Source organism: Oncorhynchus clarkii, chromosome 16 (genome assembly GCF_045791955.1).
Source record: "Oncorhynchus clarkii lewisi isolate Uvic-CL-2024 chromosome 16, UVic_Ocla_1.0, whole genome shotgun sequence".
Classification (NCBI taxonomy): domain Eukaryota; kingdom Metazoa; phylum Chordata; class Actinopteri; order Salmoniformes; family Salmonidae; genus Oncorhynchus; species Oncorhynchus clarkii.
The window spans coordinates 14,635,807-14,662,549 of NC_092162.1; the positions used below are offsets into that span (position 1 = coordinate 14,635,807).

The 26,743-nt window shown below is 44.3% G+C and overlaps 1 protein-coding gene across 2 annotated transcripts; it reads right to left on the reverse strand.

Annotated features, from left to right (window-relative positions):
• Positions 1 to 5,452: 5,452 nt before the first annotated feature.
• On the reverse strand, positions 5,453 to 19,602 carry LOC139368021 (V-set and transmembrane domain-containing protein 4-like). 2 transcript variants are annotated; one of them, XM_071106513.1, is made up of 9 exons: positions 19,223 to 19,602; positions 17,730 to 18,134; positions 8,857 to 8,910; positions 8,571 to 8,678; positions 8,355 to 8,388; positions 8,081 to 8,202; positions 7,298 to 7,362; positions 6,946 to 7,061; positions 5,453 to 6,627 (listed from the first exon to the last, which is right to left on the reverse strand). In XM_071106513.1, the coding sequence occupies exons 1-9, from the start codon at positions 19,272 to 19,274 to the stop codon at positions 6,543 to 6,545; spliced, it is 1,041 nt and encodes a 346-aa protein (XP_070962614.1). In that variant the 5' UTR covers positions 19,275 to 19,602; the 3' UTR covers positions 5,453 to 6,542. The 2 variants fall into 2 exon arrangements, with proteins under 2 accessions (XP_070962614.1, XP_070962615.1); XM_071106514.1 differs by having other exon boundaries at positions 5,453 to 6,695; positions 19,223 to 19,372.
• Positions 19,603 to 26,743: the final 7,141 nt, after the last annotated feature.

The following is a 26,743-nucleotide window of genomic DNA, read 5'->3' on the forward strand; positions in this document are numbered from 1 at the left end:
GTTGGCACCCCCCCTTGGGTTGTGCCGTGGCGGAGATCTTTGTGGGCTATACTCAGCCTTGTCTCAGGATGGTAAGTTGGTGGTTGAAGATATCCCTCTAGTGGTGTGGGGGCTGTGCTTTGGCAAAGTGGGTGGGGTTATATCATTCCTGTTTGGCCCTGTCTGGGGGTATCATCGGATGGGGCCACAGTGTCTCCTGACCCCTCCTGTCTCAGCCTCCAGTCTTTATGCTGCAGTAGTTTATGTGTCGGGGGGCTAGGGTTAGTTTGTTATATCTGGAGTACTTCTCTGGTCCTATCCGGTGTCCTGTGTGAATTTAAGTATGCTCTCTCTAATTCTCTCTTTCTCTCTTTCTTTCTCTCAGAGGACCTGAGCCCTAGGACCATGCCTGGCATGATGACTCCTTGCTTTCCCCAGTCCACCTGGCCGTGCTGCTGCTCCAGTTTCAACTGTTCTGCCTGTGATTATTATTATTTGACCATGCTGGTCATTTATGAACATTTGAACCTCTTGGCCATGTTCTGTTATAATCTCCACCCGGCACAGCCAGAAGAGGACTGGCCACCCCACATAGCCTGGTTCCTCTCTAGGTTTCTTCCTAGGTTTTGGCCTTTCTAGGGAGTTTTTCCTAACCACCGTGCTTCTACTGCTGTTTGGGGTTTTAGGCTGGGTTTCTGTACAGCACTTTGAGATATCAGCTGATGTACCAAGGGCTATATAAATACATTTGATTTGATTTGATTAACATGACATTTATGTTTTTCTTTATTCTTTTGGAACTTTTGTGAGTGTTATGTTATTTGTACATTTTAATTGTTTATTTCACTTTTGTTTATTATCTATTTCACTTGCTTTGGCAATGTTAACATATGTTTCCCATGCAACAAAGCCCTTAAATTGAAATGAATTGAGAGAGGGAAAGAGAGAGAGAGGATGAGGGGGTGGGTGGGGGGGTTGTCCACAGGTTTTTTGGGTTGTCCACATCGTGTCTTTCAATGGGATCCTATTTCTGGTCCCCAGGATGACAGCACATCACAAGGGCCTCTTGTTTACCTGTGTTCAGTCTGTCATCCTGTAAAAAGAGCTCTGCTTTACTTGACGGGTGATGATTCCTCTGTAACAGCCAGACAACCCGTTGAGTATAAACACACATACCTGCATTTCCTTAACTGGTGTTTTAACTAACCTATTCATTTAGTTATTTTATTGGTTTATTCGACTCATACACACTGATTCTACTTATTGTTTCTTTCAAGAAAACCCTCCAGTAGCTGACAATGTCAAACACTGACACTCAGCAATCAATCATACTGGGTTATCTACTGCTGCGATACTAGCACATTGGCTAAGTGCTGAGGCTGGATTGCTGGACACAACGGCTGCATGTAGACAGGCAGCCCAAATATGATACTTCTTTCACGAATTGGTCTTTTGACATCAGCTCTGAAAAAATATCTGCTGTGAAAGAATCTGACATAATTGGTCAAAAGACCATAATTGGTCAAAAGTATCGGAATTGGGCTGCTTGTGTGAACACAGCCATTCGTGTTCACACCCTTGTTAGCAGGACGTCCGTTCTGTCCGGTCTAGCTTTCCTACTCCCAACCCTGTGCCAGCTGACAGTGTATGTTATAGACTCTCGGTTTTCTTCCTCTGTTATTGTGTACCTGCCCTATTGGGTATGTCTCTCCCTGATCTGTTTCACCTGACTTGTCACCACCCCCCCTCCAGCCCCCATTCGAGCTTCCCCGAGTTCTCCAAGAGCCTCTGGAGACTGCCCGATTCACATCTTCCCGAGCCGATGCAGCTCTGCAGGGCTAGGCTATCTCCAGCCGAACGCGTACGCAGACTTGAGACCCAGAGTTGTCTGTATTGCGGTACTGCCGGTCATTATGTACCTACCTGCCCCTTCAAGAGACCTAGCTCATTCGTTGGAGTGAGTACTCTGGTGGGCCTTAAAATAAAAATGTCTGTCTCCCCTTACTCGCCCCCCTCTCTGTGCCATCCTGCGGTGGGGTGACCAGTCCAAGTCCCTCCAGGTATTCATTGACCTGGGGGCCGATGTGAGTCTCATGGACGTTAACCTGGAGTCCGAGCTGGGCATCCCCACACAACCCCTCTCCATTCCCATGGGTGTTAGAGCGCTGTACAGGCACTCTATAGGCCGGGTCACCCACCAGACCCCCCCCCCCCCCGTCAACCTACGAGTGTCGGAACCACAGCCAGACGATCAAATTCCTGCTGGTTGCCTGGGCTACTGGTGCCATCTTGGGCTGGAGCCCGTCCTGCCACACTCATTGCCTGAAGTCAGCTCTGCCTGCTCCGGACCACTCCGCCAGCTCCACAGAGTACCAGGACCTCTGGGAGGGGTTCAGTAAGGGGCCACTTCGCTTCTGCTGCACCGACCGGTATCCAAGAAGGTCAAGCCTGAGGCGCTGGCACGCCACTGTAGTGCCGCGGCTACATCCCCGGAAGCTGAGACTTTTCCTCCCCCCTCCAAGATCATTAGCCCCTCTGCTGTTTGTCCTCTGTTGCCCCGTACCCTCCGTATTTTTCTTAACTTGGCTCTGTCTAGAGTCAAAACCTTGTCTGACTGCCCCTTGTCTTCTGTTTCTAGGCCCATCCCTCCCCCTGTGTCATCGGTAGCCAGCCAGCATACACTGTGAGACGCATCCTGAAGGTTCGTCCACGGAGCAGTACCTGGTTGACTGGGATAGTTATGGCCCAGGAGAGAGGAGCTGGGTTCCCGCTAAAAACATCTTGGACCCGGCACTCATCGCCGACTTTCCCCCCCGCCACCCCAGTCTACCAAGTATCCTCCTGCCGTCCTGTACCTTTGCCGCTACTCTGGATTATCCATCCCTGCCGGCCTTGACCTGTCGTTTGACTGCCCTTGTTGTTGCAAGAAACATTGTTACTTCAACACAGTCTGCACTTGGGTCTTACCTGAAACTTGGTAGGGTCACTACAGAGTGTACAGAGTTTTCATTATGTGTTAAATATTTAATGCCCCAAGTGACTAATTGTCTGATGATACTCACAGAGGATTTCTGTACAATTCTCATTTCTTTTCTTGGCATGTCTTTGACTGCAGAGCTGTTTTGTTTTGGTATTGTAATTCCTTTCAAAGATAGCAAAATTAGCCATGTAGCCTATTTAAGGGATGAGTTTGTTGGACATCATGTTTAGGAAAACTGTCCAGAATGGGCAGAAACATGTCGTTCTGTTTATTCAAGTCCTGAATGGATGTGGTTTTGTTCTCCTCGGACTCAATACAACCCTGCCATACAGTCTAAAGATTACATTTAAAGAGCCCTTCCTTGTATACATGTTTCTGGAGATACTTCAAAGGTACTTGACTGAGTATCAATAATAATTATACTTGGAAAAGTTGTATACTGTGTCTAATGGTGCTATGATGTACAGGAAAATGGAAGGGCTTGGTGGTGAGAGAAGTTGGATACTGTGTCTAATGGTGCTATGATCTACAGGAAAATGGAAGGGCTTGGTGGTGAGAGAAGTTGGATACTGTGTCTAATGGTGCTATGATGTACAGGAAAATGGAAGGGCCTGGTGGTGAGAGAAGTTGGATACTGTGTCTAATGGTGCTATGATCTACAGGAAAATGGAAGGGCTTGGTGGTGAGAGAAGTTGGATACTGTGTCTAATGGTGCTATGATGTACAGGAAAATGGAAGGGCCTGGTGGTGAGAGAAGTTGGATACTGTGTCTAATGGTGCTATGATCTACAGGAAAATGGAAGGGCTTGGTGGTGAGAGAAGTTGGATACTGTGTCTAATGGTGCTATGATGTACAGGAAAATGGAAGGGCCTGGTGGTGAGAGAAGTTGGATACTGTGTCTAATGGTGCTATGATGTACAGGAAAATGGAAGGGCCTGGTGGTGAGAGAAGTTGGATACTGTGTCTAATGGTGCTATGATGTACAGGAAAATGGAAGGGCCTGGTGGTGAGAGAAGTTGGATACTGTGTCTAATGGTGCTATGATGTACAGGAAAATGGAAGGGCTTGGTGGTGAGAGAAGTTGGATACTGTGTCTAATGGTGCTATGATGTACAGGAAAATGGAAGGGCCTGGTGGTGAGAGAAGTTGGATACTGTATCTAATGGTGCTATGATGTACAGGAAAATGGAAGGGCCTGGTGGTGAGAGAAGTTGGATACTGTGTCTAATGGTGCTATGATGTACAGGAAAATGGAAGGGCTTGGTGGTGAGATAAGTTGGATACTGTGTCTAATGGTGCTATGATGTACAGGAAAATGGAAGGGCCTGGTGGTGAGAGAAGTTGGATACTGTGTCTAATGGTGCTATGATCTACAGGAAAATGGAAGGGCTTGGTGGTGAGAGAAGTTGGATACTGTGTCTAATGGTGCTATGATGTACAGGAAAATGGAAGGGCCTGGTGGTGAGAGAAGTTGGATACTGTGTCATTGCTTACAGATGTGATTGTGGAAAAAGAAACAACTCTGTCGATACAGAAGAACATCTTCAATGAAAATAGTACTCTGTAAAATAGTATTCTGTAAAAATGTAATGGTTCGTTCATAGTGTGTCACTAAGGACTGATGTCATCAGCATGGGACCAGAGGGGATCAGTTACCAAACTGTTTTCATTAGTTACGGCCCAACACTTTTAGTGTAAGCCAATGACCTAAACACTCTTTGAACACAATGAGTGTTTAACAGAGCCAGTGGGTAATTTGCAGTGAGACATGACATGGTTAAATAGCCTAAACCATTTATTTCCTATAGCTTATTGAGTCTGAGTCAGTGATGTCAGACTGGTACTTTGACAGTCACGGTACCTATTTCTCTTACCACACAGGATATACGTAGGCAACAGCTACACTATGTTTACTGTACACTGCAATTCAGAAACGTTGTGATGTCTGGAGACTTGAGATCTGACCCCCTCCGTGACACACAGAAAAATATGCTTTGATTTTTCACGTATTATTCACTGGCCTCTGTAGTTGAATCTGTGTGCAGGGCGGGGAGGCAGACTGTTTGTGTCTATTTAAAGTCACTCTGTTTGCTCCCTCTGTCAACCTGTCTGGGCCTGTCACACTTTACTCTCTTTCTTTCTCTCTCTCTCTCTCTCTCTCTCTCTCTGTCTCTGTCTCTCTCTGTCTCTCTGTCTCTCTCTCTGTCTCTCTGTCTGTCTCTCTGTCTCTCTCTCTCTCTCTGCCTCTCTCTCTCTCTCTCTCTCTGTCTCTCTCTCTCATTACAGTTCCTCCTTCACAAGAGGAGACACTCCTTACCCCACCCTCCATTTCCCTCAATTAAGCACACATGGAGGTATGATCAAACCACAACATCTCTTTTACCTGCTACTTGTTCAATTTCTCGTTTCCTTATAACATGTCATGAATAATCATTGACTCTTCACTGAAGTGATATCCTGAGGTTTGAAAGAAAGCACAAGGAAACATGCCATTAACCACTGACCATATACATCCACTTTATGTTTATACAGCACATATGATACATTATACACACACACATATATCGTCGCTGTCTGATGACCTCAAATCCAAAACAGAAACTTTTCAGTAAATGAAAAAACGACCATATTTTCCCATTAATGAACATTCAATTATGAAACTTCAGAAGCTATTTTGAATACATTTTCTTGGTCCTAGAGTCATGAAATGTTGAGAGTACATTGAGGGGACATATTGCTTTTAAACATTTAAATTGGCAAAAATGTAGTTATGAGGTTTTCATCAGACAGCGACGACGTCCTTTTCAAATGACAAAAACAAATAACAGAGGTGCTCCAACTGGAATGGAGAGTAATGTTGATGAGTGCGGGCGACGGCACTCTCCGGGTGAAACGAATGGCAAAGGAAAAGTGCAGAGGAAAGTGCAGAGTTCAGCGTTCACACATGGTTCTAGTTAGAGGTCCACGCAGTGGCCTCCCATTAAGTCAAACGTGGTTTGGAGGAGACTTCAATTTTCACAGTTTAAAAAGGTTTTAAGACGTTTTTCTCACCCCAGGAAGGTTACTTTGAACCATTGTGTAGATGTGTGTAGATAGATATAGATAGATTTCGTTGTTATCAATGTATGTGGGAAGGATTTGTTTTTCCTACATGGAATTGTCTCAATGCACTCTGGTGATTATTAGTCTATGTATAGATCTTCATATATGAGAGAGAGAACTGGTGGATGGGGAATGGTTATGGTGCCTGGATGTCTGGCATTTCAAGTTCACTGGGGGAAAAAAAAATACTGTTGTTTTGCTCGGTTTTCCATGGTTAAATCCAAGGGGTCATTAAACATACTAAGCATTTTTACACACACTTACATTCACAGAAAAGTTAAAAAAAACAGAAGACAAAATCTCCGCTGTTGTGCAGATCTTGAGAGATAAAGAAACGCCATTTGGTCATTGGTGTTGTTCTTACCAGGAGTAAAAAATAAAATAAAAAACTTAAGTAATCATGTGCTTAGTAATCATAAGGTGAGAGGAAAACCCTGGTGATACAAGTCAAGCCAAACAAGGCCTTTTGTTTGCAGCCAGTTAAACTGCTCTGTCACAGCTGATCACAGCTCTGGGTACAAGTGTGTCGCCAAGAGCCCGTTGACTTTGGCACCAGTTGAAAGAGCTGCGTGATAACACAAATAACACAAATGGGCGGGCGTCTAATTGTTGCCTTAATGTCAACCTTTGCAGCTGCAGTATTGCAGTAATAACATAGCAGAAGATGACAGACATCATGCAGATGTTTTGGGAGGTAAACAAAAAAAGAAGTCAATTGTAAAATAAAAATTCAACACAGTATAAAAAACCTGTTTGTAACTCATCTCATTTTGGCTTTGTAAGAAAAATAAAACTCAATATAATATAAAACAATAATGCTGATCATAAATATAACATTTTGTACATGAGCTTCGGCTAAAAGTGGTGTGTTTCTCATACTTGCCTCTCCTCAAAGAGGATTTGGGCGTACACAGTGCTTGTGCACGAGGCTTTGTTGTCTGGCAGAGGCTTGACCAGCTCCAACTCTGCATATGTCAGGCTCTCTTCTGCAATCTTTGGCTGCAGGGGACAAGGAGAAAGATTAAACGGGTGAAGAAGCATACTCGTTATTCACGTTGTGTCTTTTATAATTTGAATCTGAACAAAATTACCTCGGGTTAACAGTCACATATACACAAAAATCGAATGAAGTAAAACTTAGATTATATTTTAGATTTCTGGACAGCCCTCTACTGAAATACCTTGTTGCCTTTGAAATTGTATGTATGAACCAGGAGTTACCCCAGAGCACTTACCAAGATCACTTTCATCGGCTGTACCTTTAAAAGTTTGGGTTTGGGGATTTTGTTTGCTATGGGTGCTGTGGAAGAATACAATGATTACATACTTTATGCAGATAGGGAACACATTGTCTGTGTCACAAGAAACATTACCCCCCTAAAACCCAAACCCAGAACCAAAATGCAATGTTTACGTGCCCGTCCTGTCATTTATTAGTGATGATTTGGACGCAGGCGTCAAAGCAGAGTTGAACAGACATACAACGTTTGACGTGTTGGCATTCAGACTACTACGACATGACATGAACTCCTTGTGAGACAGATGCAACACTTTAAAACTAAACCAACATCAGCCTATTCATCTCCAGGGGAAACAAAAATATGATCATCAAGAACAGACGTTACTTTTTTCAAATCCGCTGTCATACTTGATTAGTTGACCATAAACTTTGCACTATTTCTGGTGGCACCCTGATATCACAGACTGATATAGAAGTTGCTTTGCTCTATTTCCAGTTTATCTATGCCCACACGTACGGTACAGTTGATCCATATATGGGCTCAAAAGGTAGTGGCAAGTAAAGCAATATTTCATAGATAATTCACAACATCTCCAGCATCAGGAAACAGAATGTTCAGAACTCCTTTATGCTCTGATGATTACTTTAGCCACATTCCCTCCCCCAGACCACATACCCAACTGTGCGTATGAAGATAGGCTTCTAAGTAAACATACATGCTTGGGTAAGGGAAAATGTGATACAGATGTATGATGTTGTTGAGAGACTGTCTGTTTACCTTTAACTGGTATCTCTGGTGGTATCTCTGACTGGGCTTTGCTTCGTTTCCTCCTGTACCTCCTCTGCTTTTTGGGCAGAGCAGGAGACACACTGACTAGGCTGGTCACCGTCTCCCCTGAACTGCAGACAGCAGACAGGCATGTTTACAGCAGAATTAGAGCAGGGAAATGTAAGTAGCCATCGCGGTCATGGATGAAAAGAGTCTGTGTGTACCATAGTGGCTAAAGTACAGTATAAGTCATAGTTACTTGAGTTTGAATGATGAAACTTACCTGTTCTGTAGGCTCTTGACCAAATGGTAGTTGTCTATGAGGCAATGAGACCAACATAAGCGCATGAGGGGCAAAAAAACATTCTGCCGTGTCATCAAAAAGCATGCCTTGGCTTTACATATCAGAGTCCATTATCTTTAAATGATCTGGTAATATGGCCCAGATTAGGGCTTTCAGTGTTGGATGGGAAGGAGCAGGGATAGAGTGTTTACTCACCTTTTAACTTCTTCTTCCTCTGAACATATTGGCAGGTCACCGCCACGGTGAACATGCACATGCACACCAGTCCCACAGAGCAGATCAGCACAGCGCACAGGTACACGTCTGAAACACACAAAACCGACCAGATTAGTCACAGTCATAATATCCTACAACCCTGAAGACTCATGTCTCAGTTGTTAGTCACTTATGCAGAAATATCTTTGCCATTTATGACCTATTTATTGTTGTTGCGCTATTTTAGTCAAGTACAATGCAGAGAACCAGAGAGTCACGTTCTTACCTTCAAACAGGCTCCACAGACTCTCCTTGGCCGTGGTCGCTGGTAGGACATGCACTGAAAGGAAACCAGGGAAAGTCCACGATCATCAGTGTGTCAACCGTCCTGCCTGATTATACATTTGCAATACATCTAATTGTACGTGGCTCGGCGTAGGACGACAGCATTGAGGTTATCCTCTCCTCTGGATCCTCTTCCTGAATCACTGGCTAGTGGTAGCTAACACCCACCGAGTCGTCCTGAAATACCCTAAACCGCGAGCAGCTGACAACAGCCTCTGTCACACATCGCAGCCATCCTTAGCTTAGCTAGCCACCAGATCTCCAGGGTTACTGGGCTGAAGCCTGGCTGGGTGTCTGGGTGTGCTGCACGTTTAGGGTTTAAACTGGGTCTGTGCCATCCAAGATCATTGGGAACCCACATTGAAGTTGAAATGCAAAATGGTCAAGGTAAGGGTTAAGGTTAGGTTTAGGTAAGGGTTATGGTTAAGGTTATGGTTAAGGTTAGCGTCAGGTTTGGAGTAGGGATGTTCCAAGGAACCCGGATAGCACTGACCCTTACGCTGGGGTTACCTCTAGAGTATTTCCCTTGATGCTAAACCAGCAGCACATGCTTTGTCTGTGCCGACCATAATTATGGCCTACATTCAACTATTTTGAAACATTAGTCTGAGGTAGATGACAGCGAGCTATGAGTCTTGGCTCAGTATTTGCTGTAGTTGTGTTTGCCATGTACTTTTTTAGCCACACATATTTTTTTTACTGTAAATTCTATAGCTTGTTCCTATCTAGGTGAAGTTACACTCAATCATGTGTTCTTGGTTCCCAAGTCTGATTGATGAGTACCGGATATACTTGATAGTGGCCATCAGAAATCAGTATCGTGGTGCAGAAGACTCTTCTTTGCCATGAATCATATAGTATGACTTCAATAGGACATTATGAATATGCACTGAGCCAAAAGGCCAGCTGCACATTCTGGAATACTATGAATCATCTGAATCTGCAGCACTGCTTGGAGCCAAAGAAATGTCTCTCACTGTTCAATTGATTCCATTCATATGTGCTCCCCCTTTATTTTTGATAGGAAGTCTCTCATTATATCCTCACACAGTGACGGTACACAGATCGAATGAATAGCATCCCTAAGACAGATTTGCATTCTGGGATAAATACTGTCTTCAGCAATCAATAGACCAATTCAATGGGTCACTTTGGGCTACGTCAGAGTATTCATCAAATGTAAAGAAAAAAAGAAAATAAATTAATACCAGTATGCAGTGATGATCCATACAAAAGTCCTCATCACAAAAACCTTCAAAACATCCTTCCCTTTAACATCCTCTTTCTTCACTTTTCTCCATCTTCTTTGCATCATCCTCTTTCACCGTGTGAGGCCCCGAGCGTGCGCTGACCAACTGGTAAGTGTCGTCACCGACATTTTCAAACTCTCCCTGTCTGAGTCTGTAATACCAACATGTTTCAAGCAGACCACCATGGTGCCTGTCCCCAAGAACACTAAGGTAACCTGCCAAAATGACTATCGACCCGTAGCACTCACGTCTGTAGTCATGAAATGCTTTGAAACCCTGGTCATGGCTCACATCAACACCATTATCCCAGACACCCTAGACCCACTCCAATTTGCATACCGCACCAACAGATAGACAGATGATGCAATCTCTATTGCACTCCACACTGCCCTTACACACCTGCACAAAAGGAACACCTGTGTGAGAATGCGATTCATTGACTACAGCTCAGCGTTCAGCATAATAGTGCCCTCAAAGCTCATCAGTAAGCTAAGAACCCTGGGCTAAACACCTCCCTCTGCAACTTGATCCTGGACTTCCTGACGGGCCACCCCCAGGTGGTAAGGGTAGGTAACAACACATCTGCCACGCTGATCCTCAACACGGGGGCCCCTCAAGGGTGCGTGCTCAGTCCCCTCCTGTCCTCCCTGTTCACTCATGACTGCACGGCCAGGCACGACTCCAACACCATCATTAAGTTAGCTGATGACACAACAGTGGTAGGCCTGATCACCGACAACAACGAGACAGCCTAAAGGGAGGAGGTCAGAGACCTGACTGTGTGGTGCAAGGACAACAACCTCTCCCTCAAAGTGATCAAGACAAAGGAGATGATCGTGGAATACAGGAAAAGGAGGACAGAGCTCACCCCCATTTTCATCAACGGGGCTGTATTGGAGCAGGTTGAGAGCTTCAAGTTCCTTGGTGTCCACATCACCAACAAACTATTATGGTCCAAGCACACCAAGATTTTGTCGTGAAGAGGGCATGACAAAAGCTATTCCCACTCTGGAGACTGAAAATATTTGGCATGGGTCCTCAGATCCTCAAAAGGTTTTACAGCTGCACCATCGAGAGCATCCTGACGGGTTGCATCACTGCCTGGTATGGTAACTGCTCTGCCTCCGACCTCTGACATCGCAATAAAATCACATTATCAAATTTCAATACATGTAGAATAGGGAGAATCGGGAGATTCACAATACATATTGTATCGGCACCTTCGTTTTGTGGTCCCTGGAAATTCCCAGCTCTAACATGAGCCAAATGAGCTATAGGAAAGGATCTAATTCGATAGCACCGTTGACGACATTTCAAACTAGCTGTGGAGTGAAACAATCTGTTGACGTGCCCTTGAGCAAGGCACATAACCCTAATTGCTCCTGTAAGTCTTTCTCAATAAGAGCGTCTGTAAATGCAAAATGAGTGTGTTTCCACATTACTATGCAGTTGTCTAGGCAACCAACGTTGGGCAGTCTCATACTACAACTATCTCTTGTTCTCTCACTGTCGAGTTCACTCACTTCTAGCCACAATTGTATGTGTGTATAATACGCAGGGAAAATCCTGGCTATAGCCAAAGTCAAAATGTGTTTGGTGGTGATGGTGCCAGTGTTCCCTTACCTCGGCTGTTCTGCCAGTCTGTCTGACTGGGCTCAGACAGGACAGTCAAATGTCACAGCCGGCACAAATGATTTCATGGAAAAAACGGGTTAAGTTTCAATTTACTCAAAACAATAGCTTAGGAAGAAAGGATGCATCTGCTTAGCTGCATCTGCTTTGCTACATCTACTTTCATCTACTACATCTGATTTGCTACATCTACTTTGCTACATCTGCTTTGTTATATCTACTTAACTACATCTGCTGTGCTACATCTGCTTCGCTACATCTGCTTTGTTATATCTACTTTACTGCATCTGCTTTGTTATATCTACTTTACTGCATCTGCTTTGTTATATCTACTTTACTACATCTGCTTTGTTATATCTACTTTACTACATCTGCTTTGCTACATCTGCTTTGCTACATTTGCTTTGTTATGTCTACTTTACTACATCTGCTTTGTTATATCTACTTTACTACATCTGCTGTGCTACATCTGCTTTGCTACATATGCTTTGCTACATCTGCTTTGTTATATATGCTTTGCTACATCTGCTTTGTTATATCTACTTTACTACATCTGCTTTGTTATATCTACTTTACTACATCTGCTTTGTTATATCTACTTTACAACATCTGCTTTGTTATATATACTTTACTACATCTGCTTTGTTATATCTACTTTACAACATCTGCTTTGTTATATCTACTTTACTACATCTGCTTTGTTATATCTACTTTACTACATCTGCTTTGTTATATCTACTTTACTACATCTGCTTTGTTATATCTACTTTACTACATCTGCTTTGTTATATCTACTTTACTACATCTGCTTTGTTATATCTACTTTACTACATCTGCTTTGCTACATCTACTTTACTACATCTGCTTTGTTATATCTACTTTACTACATCTGCTGTGCTACATCTGCTTCGCTACATCTGCTTTGTTATATCTACTTTACTACATCTACTTTGTTATATCTACTTTACTACATCTACTTTCATCTACTACATCTGCTGTGCTACATCTGCTTCGCTACATCTGCTTTGTTATATCTACTTTACTACATCTGCTTTGTTATATCTACTTTACTACATCTGCTTTGCTACATCTACTTTACTACATCTGCTTTGTTATATCTACTTTACTACATCTGCTGTGCTACATATGCTTTGCTACATCTGCTTTGTTATATCTACTTTACTACATCTGCTGTAATACATCTGCTTTCCTATATCTGCTGTGCTACATCTGCTGTGCTATATCTGCTGTAATACATCTGCTTTCATATATCTGCTGTGCTACATCTGCTGTAATACATCTGCTTTCCTATATCTGCTGTGCTACATCTGCTGTGCTACATCTGCTGTGCTACATCTGCTGTGCTACATCTGCTGTGCTACAGTGTATATTGCTTAGATTATTTCACAGAATGTTGTGCATCGAACTGGCAGATCAGAAGGGCTGACATCAGCTTTAGAGAAGACAAGATACTCTCTCATGAAGCATCGCTATGAAGTATCACTTCTTTTCAAGCTTGTTCAAAACCATGGAACTCCTTACCACAATGAAAACATGACCTTTACACATGACACAATCTCTTCCTTCTCATGATCGATGAAACACGAAACTAGGTCAGCCAGTTCTGGTTCCAGCTATCATTAGCACTGTACTAATGTTTCCACTGTACTACACTACTACTGCTACTGCTACTGCTACTGCTACTACTACCCCACTACTGCTGCTACTACCAATACTACTACCACCACTGCTACTATTACTACCTATACTACTACTACACTACTACTGCTGCTGCTACTACTACTACTACTACTACACTACTAATGCTACTACTACTACTACACTACTACTGCTGCTACAACTAATACTACTACTCCTGCTACTGCTGCTACTACTACTACTATTATTATTACTAATACTACTACTATTATTACCAATACTACTAATACTACAACAACAACTACTACACTGCTACTGCTACTGCTACTACTACTGCTACACTACTACTGATACTGCTACTACTACTACTACTACTACTACTACTAGCACTGATAATAACACTACTGCTACTGCAACTACTAATACTAATAATTTTGCTACTACAACTACTAATATTACTACACTACTGCTGCTCCTACTACCAATACTACTACTCCTGCTACTATTACTACTACTACTACACTACTACTGCTACTGCTACTGCTACTACTACCCCACTACTGCTGATACTACCAATACTACTACCACCACTGCTACTATTGCTACCTATACTACTACTACTACACTACTACTGCTACTGCTACTACTATTACTACTACTACTACACTACTAATGCTACTACTACTACTACTATACTACTGCTGCTACAACTAATACTACTACTCCTGCTACTGCTGCTACTACTACTACTATTATTATTACTAATACTACTACTATTATTACCAGTACTACTAATACTACAACAACAACTACTACACTACTACTGCTACTGCTACTGCTACTACAACTGCTACACTACTACTGATACTGCTACTACTACTACTACTACTACTACTAGCACTGATAATAACACTACTGCTGCTGCTACTGCTACTGCTACTGCTACTACTACTATTAATACTACTACTGATACTACTGCTACTACTAATACTGCTACTACTACTACTGCTGCTGCTACTGCTACTACTACTTCTGCTGCTACTGCTACTACTACTACTACCTCTGCTACTGATACTGCTACTACATTACTACTGCTGCTACTGATATTGCTACTACTACTACACTACTACTGCTACTGATACTGCTACTACATTACTACTGCTGCTACTGATATTACTACTACTACTACACTACTACTGCTACTGATACTGATACTACCACTACACTTCTACTGCTGCTACTACTACTACACTACTACTGCTACTACCACTACAGTACTACTGCTATTGCTACTACTACTACTGCTACTACTACTTCTGCTACTGCTACTACTACTGCTACTGCTACTGCTACTGCTACTGCTACTGCTATTGCTACTACTGATAATACTACTACTACTACTACTAAGAATAAGAAATAAAAGTAACAAGTAATTAAAGAGCAGCAGTAAAATAACAATAGAAAGACTATATACAGGGGGGTACCGGTACAGAGTCAATATGTGGGGTACCGGTTAGTTGAGGTAATATGTACATGTAGGTAGAGTTATTAAAGTGGCTATGCATAGATAATAACAACAGAGAGTAGCAGCGGTGTAAAAGATGGGTGGGGGGAGGGGGGGGGGGGGCAATGCAAATAGTCTGGGTAGCCATTTGATGAATTGTTCAGGAGTCTTATGGCTTGGGGGTAGAAGCTGTTTAGAAGCCTCTTGGACCTAGACGTGGCACTCCGGTACCGCTTGCCGTGTGGTAGCAGAGAGAACAGTCTATGACTAGGGTGGCTGGAGTCTTTGACAATTTTTAGGGCCTTCCTCTGACACTGCCTGGTATAGAGGTCCTGGATGGCAGGAAGCTTGGCCCCAGTGATGCACTGGGCTGTACGCACTACCCTCTGTAGTGCCTTGCAGTCAAACTGCTCTCAACCTGCTCCACTACAGCCCTGTCCATGAGAATGGGGGCATGCTCGGTCCTCTTTTTCCTGTAGTCCATCACGTTGAGGGAGAGGTTGTTGTCCTGGCACCACATGGCCAGGTCTCTGACCTCCTCCCTATAGGCTGTCTCGTCATTGTCGGTGATCAGGCCTATCACTGATCCAGCTGCAGAGGGAGGTGTTTAGTCCCAGGGTCCTTAGCTTAATGATGAGCTTTGAGGGCATTATGGTGTTGAACGCTGAGCTGTAGTCAATGAATAGCATTCTCACATATGTTTTCCTTTTGTCCAGGTGAGAAAGGGCAGTGTGGAGTGCAATAGAGATTACATCAGATGTGGACCTGTTAGGGTGGTATGCAAATTGGAGTGGGTCTAGGGTTTCTGGGATAATGATGTTGATGTGAGCCATGACCAGCCTTTCAAAGCATTTCATGGCTACAGATGTGAGTGCTACAGGTGTGTAGTCATTTAGGCAGGTCACCTTAGTGTTCTTGGGCACATGGACTATGGTGGTCTGCTTGAAACATGTTGGTATTACAGACTCGGACAAGGCGAGGTTGAAAATGTCAGTGAAACGCTCCTTGAAAGAGGAAGCTCTAGCCTTTAGCTCAGTGCGGATGTTGCCTGTAATCCATGGCTTCTGGTTGGAGTATGTACGTACAGTCACTGTGGGGATGATGTCATTGATGCACTTATTGATGAAGCCAATGACTGATGTGGTGTACACCTGTGCTACCAAAACAGTCCTGTAGCTTAGCATCTGCTTCATCTGACCACTTTTTTTATTGATCGAGTCACTGGTGCTTAATGCTTTAATTTTTGCTTGGTAGCAGGAATCAGGAGGATAGAATTATGGTCAGTTTTGCCAAATGGAGGGTGAGGGAGAGTTTTGTATGCGTCTCTGTGTGTGGAGTAAAGGTGGTCCAGAGTTTTTTCCCTCTGGTTGCACATTTAACATGCTGATAGAAACTTGGTAAGATGGATTTAAGTTTCCCTGCATTAAAGTCCCCGGCTACTAGGAACGTCGCCTCTGGGTGAGTGTTTTCCTGTTTGCTTATGAGTGCAGTCTTAGTGCCAGCATCAGTCTGTGCTGGTATGTAGACAGCTACGAAAAACACAGATGAAAATTCTCTTGGTAGATATTGTGGTCTACAGCTTATCATGAGATACTCTCGAGCAAAACCTTGAGACTTCCTTAGATATCGTGCACCAGCTGTTATTTACAAAAATACATAGTCCGTTGCCCCTTGCCTTACCAGGCACGGCTGTTCTATCCTGCCGATAAAGCCACGAGTCCGTGAAGCATAAGACATTGCAGTTTTGAATGTCCCGTTGGTAGTTTAATCTTCCGCGCAGGTCTTCAATTTTATTTTCCAAAGATTGCACGTTTGCTAGCAGAATGGAAGGAAGTGGGGGTTTATTCGATCGCCTACAAATTCTCAGAAGGCCCGCCCTCTGGCCCCTTTTTCTCCGACCTTCTCTTCACGCAAATGAAGGGGAAAAAAGGGATTCTGCTAGTCCATGGTGAGTAATCGCAGTTCTGATGTGCAGAAGTTATTTTCGGTCATAAGAGACTGTAGCAGCAACATTATGTGCAAAATAAGTTGAAAACTAAGTTACAAACATCGCAAAGAAACAAAAAAAACAAACAATTGGTTAGGAATACGTAAAACGTCAGCCTTGTTCTCCGGCGCCGTCTTAAAACTGCTATTGCTATTACTCCTGCTACTGCTACTACTAATATTACTACCGCTACTACTACTACTACTACTACTGCTACTACTAATATTTCCACTGTACTACACTACTACTTCTACTACTACTAATACTACTGCTACTACTTGCACTGACTTTGCTGATAGCTACTTTATTGAGGAAAAATGTACTTACTATGCCTGAGATATGTGGTTGTCCCACCTAGCTATCTTAAGATGAATGCACTAACTGTAAGTCGCTCTGGATAAGAGCATCTGCTAAATAATTAAATATCAATGTAAATGTACTTCTACTACTGCTACCACCACTGCTACTACTGCTACTACTAATACCACTGTACTACTACTACTACTACTATTACTGCTACTATTACTACTTATACCACTGTACTACTACTACTACTATTACTACTACTATTACTACTAATACCACTGTACTACTACTACTACTACTATTACTGCTACTATTACTACTTATACCACTGTACTACTACTACTACTACTGCTACTGCTACTGCTACTGCTACTGCTACTGCTACTGCTACTGCTGCTACTACTACTACTACCACCAACTGCATAATTTCTATTCTACTGCACCACAGACAGTGCTACACCTAAAGCCATAGTTACCTCTAAGCTCTGTGGCGGCCGTACAGTTTGTTGATGCCTTCCATCGGTTCTGGTGCTTCTTGAACTCCTGCACCCGGCATATGTAGAGTCCGCGGTCCTCCACTGAGATGTTCATAATGAGCAGGTCGAAAATCTTCCCCTGCTTGACCACTGTCAGCTTCAACTTAGGCCAGGGGAAGCTCTTGGTATAGTCTCCATAGAACCTGGCCTTTCTCATGTTGACCCTGGCGATGAGGAACTCTTTGTCGCTTGAAGAACGTTCCGGCAGGAATGTCCATTTGACTACGGGCAGGCTGCTGGAGCGACGTCTCTGGGACACCTGGCAGGTCAGGGTGACGTTCTCGCCCTCCTGGGCCACCGTAAACGGGGAGGGGGTGACAGTGATGTTGATGGCCTGGCACACTTCTGAAATATATAGTACACAAAGGGTATGTACAGTAAATAAACACTGAGTAGCCAAAAATTAAAGAACACTGGCTCTTTCCATGACATAGACTGACCAGGTGAATCCAAGTGAAAGCTATGATCCCTTATTGATGTCACCTTCAATTCCACTTCAATTAGTGTAGATCAAGGGGATGGGATAGGTTAAAGAAGGATGTTTAAGCCTTGAGACAACTGAGACATGGATTGCGTATGTGTGCCATTCAGAGCCTTTGAATGGGATATAGTAGTTGGATCCAGGCACACCAGTTTGAGCTCGGTTTGTCACACTCAACAGTTTCTCGTGTGTATCAAGAACGGTCCACCACCCAAGGGACATCCAGCCAACTTGACACAACTGTGGGAAGAATTGGAGTCAACATGGTCCAGCATCCCTGTGGAACGCTTTCGACACCTTGTAGAGTTCATGCCCCGACGAATTGAAGCTCTTCTGAAGGCAAAAGGTGGTGCAACTCAATATTATGAAGGTGTTCCCATTATCTCTTTCCTACTGTGTTAATGTTTGTGGATGAGACATCTGAAAGTGGTGTTTGGCTCAAGTGCAAGCATATGTCCATTTTAAGTGGAAGAAATATTAAGGACCTGTCTTTATGGCCTGTTTCATGACAAAAGCAACATCTGGTTTTTCAAGTAATTTCATAACTTTCCATTTGCAGTAAGCATATTTCTATGACACACAAAGCCATCAAGCCACTAAGAAGGGAACTATTCATCTCTAGATAAAATCTATAATTTGCTAGATATATTTATTTAGCTAAAGTATTAAGCTGCATCTTATGAAAATGTCACACAAACCAGAGTAAATTTTGTTTTTAACAAAGATGAGGGAAAACCCATTATTTACTGATTCAAATGCATGTCATGTGGAATGTGTTTTCTAACACTTACTCATTTCACAAAAGTTTTCCCAATCTTTTATTATGACATTCTCTCTCTCTCTCTCTCTCCATCAACACATAACTCTTCAAGGTATTGCCAAATTTCATAGCATGACCTAAAAACACTATTTTCCATTTTAACCAAGTTAACTAAATAGAAAAGTTGCTTACCTCCAATGAACGCTTTAGTCAGGAGAACTATGACCACAGAAGAGATCTTCATTTTCCAGACCAGCAGTCTCCATAAAAAACAGTTAAATGTCTCCCGAAGTAAAGAGCCTCAGCTCAGGATTCCCTTTTCTTTTTTCTGTATTCGTGTGTAATACGAAATGGGGCTCGCTCTGTTTCTGCTTAGAACCACCCTCCTCCCCCCAGGCTCACAACCCCACCCACCTCACTCCTCTGCTTGGCAGAAAGTGGGAAATGCAATTTCCTGTGTAGGAGGAAGGAAGGTTGTGCTATAGCTTTGACGCAGACTCGATCAGACTTCCAGCTGTGGACTACAGCAGAGAAGACAGACACTTTTGGCTAGATTTTTATTACACACACACACACACACACACACACACACACACACACACACACACACACACACACACAGTCTCCGACTGTGTAACTGGAGCCCACAGACAATGTTTGTACAGGAGTTTGTGAGAGCAACTCGGTTTCCTCTCTTTATAGACACACTAGAGTTTAGAACAAACGTTGAGACATTCACTCTTCTTGAAATAAAACGTGACTGCATTCATGGATCCATTTGTCTTAGAGCTAGCGAGACTGACAGTTGAAGTCGAAAGTTTACATACACCTTTGCCAAATGCATTTAAAGTCAGTTTTTCACAATTCCTGACTTTTAATCCTAGTAAATATTCCCTGTCTTAGGTCAGTTAGGAGCACCACTATATTTTAAGAATGTGAAATGTCAGAATAATAGTAGAGAGAATTATTTCTTTCAGCTTTTATTTCTTTCATCACATTCTCAGTGGGACAGAAGTTTACATACACTCATAGTATTTGGTAGCATTGCCTTTAAATTGTTTAAGTTGGGTCAAATGTTTCAGGCAGCCTTCCACAAGCTTCCCACAATAAGTTGGGTGAATTTTGGCCCATTCCTCCTGACAGAGCTGGTGTAACTGAGTCAGGTTTGTAGGCCTCCTTGCTCGCACACGCTTTTCAGTTCTGCCCACAAATTTTCTATAGGCTTGAGGTCAGGGCTTTGTGATGGCCACTCCAATACCTTGACTTTGTTGTCCTTAAGCCATTTTGCCACAACTTTGGAAGTATGCTTGGGGCCATTGTCCATTTGGAAGACCCATTTGCGACCAAGCTGTAAATTCCTGACTGATGTCTTGAGATGTTGCTTCAATATATCCACATAATTGTCCTTCCTCATGAAGCCATCTATTTTGTGAAGTGCACCAGTCCCTCCTGCAGTAAAGCACCCCCACAACATGATGCTGCCACCCCTGTGCTTCACGGTTGGAATGGTGTTCTTCGGCTTGCAAGCCTCCCCCTTTTTCCTCCAAACGTAACAATGGTCATTATGGCCAAACAGTTCTATTTTTGTTTCATCAGACCAGAGGACATTTCTCCAAAAAGTATGATCTTTGTCCCCATGTGCAGTTGCAAACCGTAGTCTGGCTTTTTTATGGCAGTTTTGGAGCAGTGGCTTCTTCCTTGCTGAGCGGACTTTCAGTTTATGTCAATATAGGACTCGTTTTACTGTGGATATAGATATTTTTGTACCTGTTTCCTCCAGCATCTTCACAAGGTCCTTTGCTGTTGTTCTGGGATTGATTTGCACTTTTCGAACTAAAGTACGTTTATCTGTAGGAGACAGAACGTGTCTCCTTCCTGAGCGGTATGACTGCTGCGTGGTCCCATGGTGTTTATACTTGGGTACTATTGTTTGTACAGATGAACGTGGTACCTTTGGAAATTGCTCTCAAGGATGACCCAGACTTGTGGAGATCTACAAATTATTTTCTGAGGATATGGCTGATTTCTTTTGATTTTCCCATGATGTCAAGCAAAGAGGCACTGAGTTTGTAGGTAGGCCTTGAAATACATCCACAGGTACACCTCCAATTGACTCAAATGATGTCAATTAGCCTATCAGAAGCTTCTACAGCCATGACATCATTTTCTGGATTTTTCCAAGCTGTTTAAAGGCACAGTCAATTTAGTGTATGTCAACTTCTGACCCACTGGAATTGTGATACAGTGAATTATGAGTGAAATAGTCTGTCTGTAAACAATTGTTGGAAAAATTACTTGTGTCATGCACAAAGTAGATGTCCTAACTGACTTGCCAAAACTATAGTTTGTTAACAAGAAATTTGTGGAGTGGTTGATTTTTTTTAATGACTCCAACCTAAGTGTATGTAAACTTCCGACTTCAACTGTAAATGGATGTCCGGTAACTTTCTCAAAAGTCTTTAAATTAAAATCTGTATATTCTATCCATGCTCAAGGCTGGAGATGAAATCATCTCAATTGTGAGTTGTATAGAAAATCCTGAGCTGTTCCGCATCCCCAGAATGACTTGACAAGCCTCCAAGAAGAAACTTATATAGAGCAATTTTTAATTTAATTTTACTAGGTAAGTCAATGACGGCCTAGGAACAGTGGGTTAACTGCCTTGTTCAGGGGCAGAATGACAGATTTTTTACCTTGTCAGCTCGGGGATTTGATCTGGCAACCTTTCGGTTACTAGTCCAACGCTCTAACCACTAGGCTACTAGGGGGCGTGGCATGGGGGAGTTACTGTATTTTCACTGCTCAAGAACGTCTGTTGAGGATAATCCTAAGTGCATCTGACGTTTGCGTAGAATTACACTCTCTCTCTCTCTCTCTCTCTTCACTGAGAGACTGAAACCATTGCGGGGAGGGGGGGGGGGGTATAAATGCTACAGTGACTTCAGACTCTCATCAGTCAAGAGTTCCTTTCAGTCAAAGTCTATGTCTTTTCAACAGAAGGCAGTTAAGACTGACGTGGTTGCAGGGAAAGTAAAGTAAACAGGAATGTTAACAAGATCCTTCTTGCACTCAGATGTGAGATATGTGTGGGAGGAATTGGAGCTCAGGGAAGTGAGTTGTGGAGTTGCAGTTTAGGCAAGCTGCCTTGTTATGGTGCTATTAATGGTAAGAAATACTGCCACCTTGTGGGATGTATATTGATAGTGTTTCCCAATAAGAACATTTGTCTCTATTTGTGTCATCAGAACAGAAGTAGGTTCAGCTGAAATAGCAAGCATTTTTGGAGTTTGTATGATTTAATGAAGTCAGGATATTTCTGAAATAATGTTTGATGTATTCTTCCATCAATCTTACAGATAGATAAAGTACATTTAAACTGCCTGCAGCTAAAAACATGTTTAATGTGCATAGAGGGACATTAAGTGCTTCCACCAATATATTTCCAAACATGGCAAATATTGAATTACAAGGTGGATGGAGACAGTGCGACAACATGAAGATTCAGAAGTCGCGTGCAGCAACACGTGAAGACAACCCCATTGACCCTTCACCCTGAGCTGCTTCTGGGTCATCCCTAGCTTCTATAGACACAAAGTCATAAACCTCACCCAGTTCTACAATTTCTCCTCTTACATTTGTATTTGAAGCCTAACCCTAACCTAAACTCTAAAATGAACCACACTGCTAACCTTATGCCTAACCCTAACCTTAAATTAAGACCAAAAAGCGAATTTTTGTACAGAACAGCTTCAATTCGTCGGGGCATGGACTCTGCAAGGTGTTGAAAGCGTTCCACAGGGATGCTGGCCCATGTTGACTCCAATGCTTCCCAAAGTTGTGTTAAGTTGGTTGCATGCCCTTTGGGTGGTGGACCATTCTTGATACACACGGGAAACTGTTGAGCTTGAAAATCCGAGCAGGGTTGCAGTTCTTGACACAAACCGGTGCACCTGGCACCTACTACCATACCCCGTTCAACAGCACTTAAATCTTTTGTCTTGCCCGTTCACCCTCTGAATGACACACATGCACAAAATATGTCCCAATCTCCTCAATGCTTAAAAATCCTTCTTCAACATGTCTCCTCCCCTTCATTGACACTGATTAAAGTTGATTTAACAGGTGATATTAATAAGGGATCCTAGCTTTCACCTGGATTCACCTGGTCAGTCTATGTCATTGAAAGAGCAGGTGTTCTTAATATTTTGTATGCTCAACCTTTAATTTTTTTTTATTCATACATCTCTACACGCACAGTTATAATTTAGCTTACAGTGTTCATAGTGTAGCCTGTAGTCTTTAGCATCAGTGTTTATAGTGTAGTCTTTAGCTTCAATGTTCATAATGTAGCCTGTAGTCTTTAGCTTCAGTGTTCGTATTGTAGCCTGTAGTCTTTAGCTTCAGTGTTCATAGTGTAGCCTGTAGTCTTTAGCTTCAGAGTTCATAGTGTAGCCTGTAGTCTTTAGCTTCAGTGTTCATCGTGTAGCCTGTAGTTTTTAGCTTCAGTGTTCATAGTGTAGCCTGTAGTGTTTAGCTTCATGTACATACTGTATGTGGATTGTGATGTGTCTAAATATTTTGTCTGTGTAACGGTTTTCTTCTATCTCCTCCTCTGACGAGGAGGTGTAGCAAGGATCGGACCAAAAAGCGGCGTAGTTGGTGTTCATGTTCTTTAATAAAGGAAAAACTCAAACATGAACATAATACAAAACAACAAATGTGAGAAAACCTAAACAGCCTATCTGGTGAACAAACAAACACAGAGACAGGAACAATCACCCACGAAACACTCAAAGAACATGGCTGCCTAAATATGGTTCCCAATCAGAGACAATGATAAACACCTGCCTCTGATTGAGAACCACTCCAGGCAGCCATAGACTATGCTAGATACCCCTACTATAATACAAACCCAATACCTAACAAAAACCCCAAGACAAAACACACCACATACAAAACCCATGTCACACCCTGGCCTGACCAAATTAATAAAGAAAACACAAAATACTAAGACCAGGGCGTGACAGAACCCCCCCCCCCCCCCCCCCCCAAGGTGCGGACTCCCGACCGCACAACTAAACCCATAGGGGAGGGTCCGGGTGGGCGTCTGTCCATGGTGGCGGCTCCGGCGCGGGACGTGGACCCCACTCCAACAAAGTCTTAGTCCCTTTGCCTTTCGTCCTTAGATAGGCGATCCTCGCCGCTGACCTTGGCCTAGTAGTCCTCACCAAGGGCCCCACTGGACTGAGGGGCAGCTCAGGACTGAGGTAGCTCGGGACTGAGGGGTAGCTCGGGACTGAGGTAGCTCGGGACTGAGGGGTAGCTCGGGACTGAGGGGTAGCTCGGGACTGAGAGGAAGCTCAGCACTGAGAGGAAGCTCAGCACAGCAGGTAGTTGGCTCTGGCAGATCCTGGCTGGCTGGCAGTTCTGGCAGATCCTGCCTGACTGGCAGTTCTGGCAGATCCTGGCTGACTGGCGGATCCTGGCTGAATGGTGGATCCTGGCTGAATGGCGGATCTGGAAGATCCTGGCTGACTGGCAGCTCTGGCTGCTCAATGCTGACTGGCAGCTCTGGCTGCTCCATGTTGACTGGCAGCTCTGGCTGCTCCATGCTGACTGGCAGCTCTGCTGCTCCATGCTGACTGGCAGCCTTGGCTGCTCCATGCTGGCTGGCTGCTCTGGCTGCTCCATGCTGACTGGCTGCTCTGGCTGCTCCATGCTGACTGGCTGCTCTGGCTGCTCCATGCTGACTGGCGGCTCTGGCTGCTCCATGCTGACTGGCGGCTCGGCTGCTCCATGCTGACTGGCGGTTCTGGCTGCTCCATGCTGACTGGCGGCTCTGGCTGCTCCATGCTGACTGGCGGCTCTGGCTGCACCATGCTGACTGGCAGCTCTGGCGGCTTCTTTCAGACTGGCAGCTCTGGCGGCTCCTTGCAGACTGGCAGCTCTGGCGGCATCCTGCACACTGGCAGCTCTGGCAGCTCCTTGCAGACTGGCAGCTCCTTGCAGACTGGCAGCTCCTTGCAGACTGGCAGCTCCTTGCAGACTGGCAGCTCTGGACAGGCGGGAGACTCCGGCAGCGCTGTAGAGGCGGAAGGCTCTGGCGGCGCTAAACAGGCGGGAGACTCCGGCAGCGCTGGAGAGGAGGAAGGCTCCGACTGTGCTAAACAGGCGGGAGACTTCGGCAGCGCTGTAGAGGAGGAAGGCTCTGGCAGCGCTAGATAGGCGGGAGACTCCAGCAGCGCTGGAGAGGAGGAAGGCTCTGGCAGCGCTGGACAGGCGAGGCGCACTGTAGGCCTGATGCGTGGTGCTGGCACTGGTGGTACTGGGCCGAGAACACGCACAGGAAGCCTGGTGCGGGGAGCTGCCACCGGAGGGCTGATGCGTGGAGGTGGTACTGGATAGACCGGACCGTGCAGGCGCACTGGAGCTCTTGAGCACCGAGCCTTCCCAACCTTACCTGGTTGAATACTCCCGGTCGCCCTGCCAGTGCGGCGAGGTGGAATAGGCCGCACTGGGCTATGCAGGCGAACCGGAGACAACGAGTGCAAGGCTGGTGCCATGTAAGCCGGCCCAAGGAGACGCACTGGGGACCAGATGCGTAGAGCCGGCTTCATGGCACTTGGCTCGCTGCTCACTCTAGCCCGGCTGATACGCGGAGCTGGAATGTACCGCACCGGGCTATGCACCCGCACTGGAGACACCGTGCCGGTGCCTGCCCGGTCTCTCTAGCCCCCCGGTAAGCACAGGAAGTTTGCGCAGGTCTCCTACCTGGCGTCGCCATACTCCCTGTGAGCCCCCCCCCCCCGAAGGAATGTTTCGGGCTGACTCTCGGGCTTCCGTCCGCGTCACCGTGCTCGTCTCTCCAACTCCATTCTCCTATAACCTTCTTCGCACTGCTCCAGCGAATCCCAGGCGGGCTCCGGCACTCTCCCTGGGTCGACCGCCCACCTGTCTATTTCCTCCCAAGTAGTATAGTCCATATTCTTGCCGTCCAAAACGTCCTCCCACGTCCATTCCTCTTTACGCTGCTCCAGCCTTTCACCACGCCGCTTGGTCCTTTTGTGGTGGGTGATTCTGTAACGGTTTTCTTCTATCTCCTCCTCTGACGAGGAGGTGTAGCAAGGATCGGACCAAAAAGCGGCGTAGTTGGTGTTCATGTTCTTTAATAAAGGAAAAACTCAAACATGAACATAATACAAAACAATAATACATATAATACATAAAACACAAAACATATAATACAAACCCAATACCTAACAAAAACCCCAAAACAAAACACACCACATACAAAACCCATGTCACACCCTGGCCTGACCAAATTAATAAAGAAAACACAAAATACTAAGACCAGGGCGTGACAGTCTGTATATTCTGTTTATTGTAGCAGCACTATTTCAGAGTCAAATTCCTGTACATGCAAATTAATTCGGCGAATAAAGGTGATTCTGTGGGTACTGAGGGAACATAGGGCTGAGAGAACATAGGGCTGAGGGAACATAGGGCTGATGGAACATAGGGCTGATGGAACATAGGGCTGAAGGAACATAACCGTAAAAGCCTTGGTTTCATGCATTCTAACATCAGAAGCCTCCTCCCTAAGTTTGTTTTACTGACTGCTTTAGCACACTCCACCAACCCTGATGTCCTTGCCGTTTCTGAATCCTGGCTTAGGAAGGCCAGCAAAAATTCTGAGATTTCCATCCCCAACTA

Coding starts and splice junctions, on each gene's coding strand:
- LOC139368021 (XM_071106513.1), bottom strand. CDS start 19,274: ATGAAGATCTCTTCTGTGGTCATAGTTCTCCTGACTAAAGCGTTCATT. Junction 8,911..17,729: donor GGCCGCCACAGAGCTTAGAG/GTAACTATGGCT, acceptor GTTTCCTTTCAG/TGCATGTCCTACCAGCGACC. Junction 8,389..8,570: donor GAGGAAGAAGAAGTTAAAAG/GTGAGTAAACAC, acceptor ATTGCCTCATAG/ACAACTACCATTTGGTCAAG.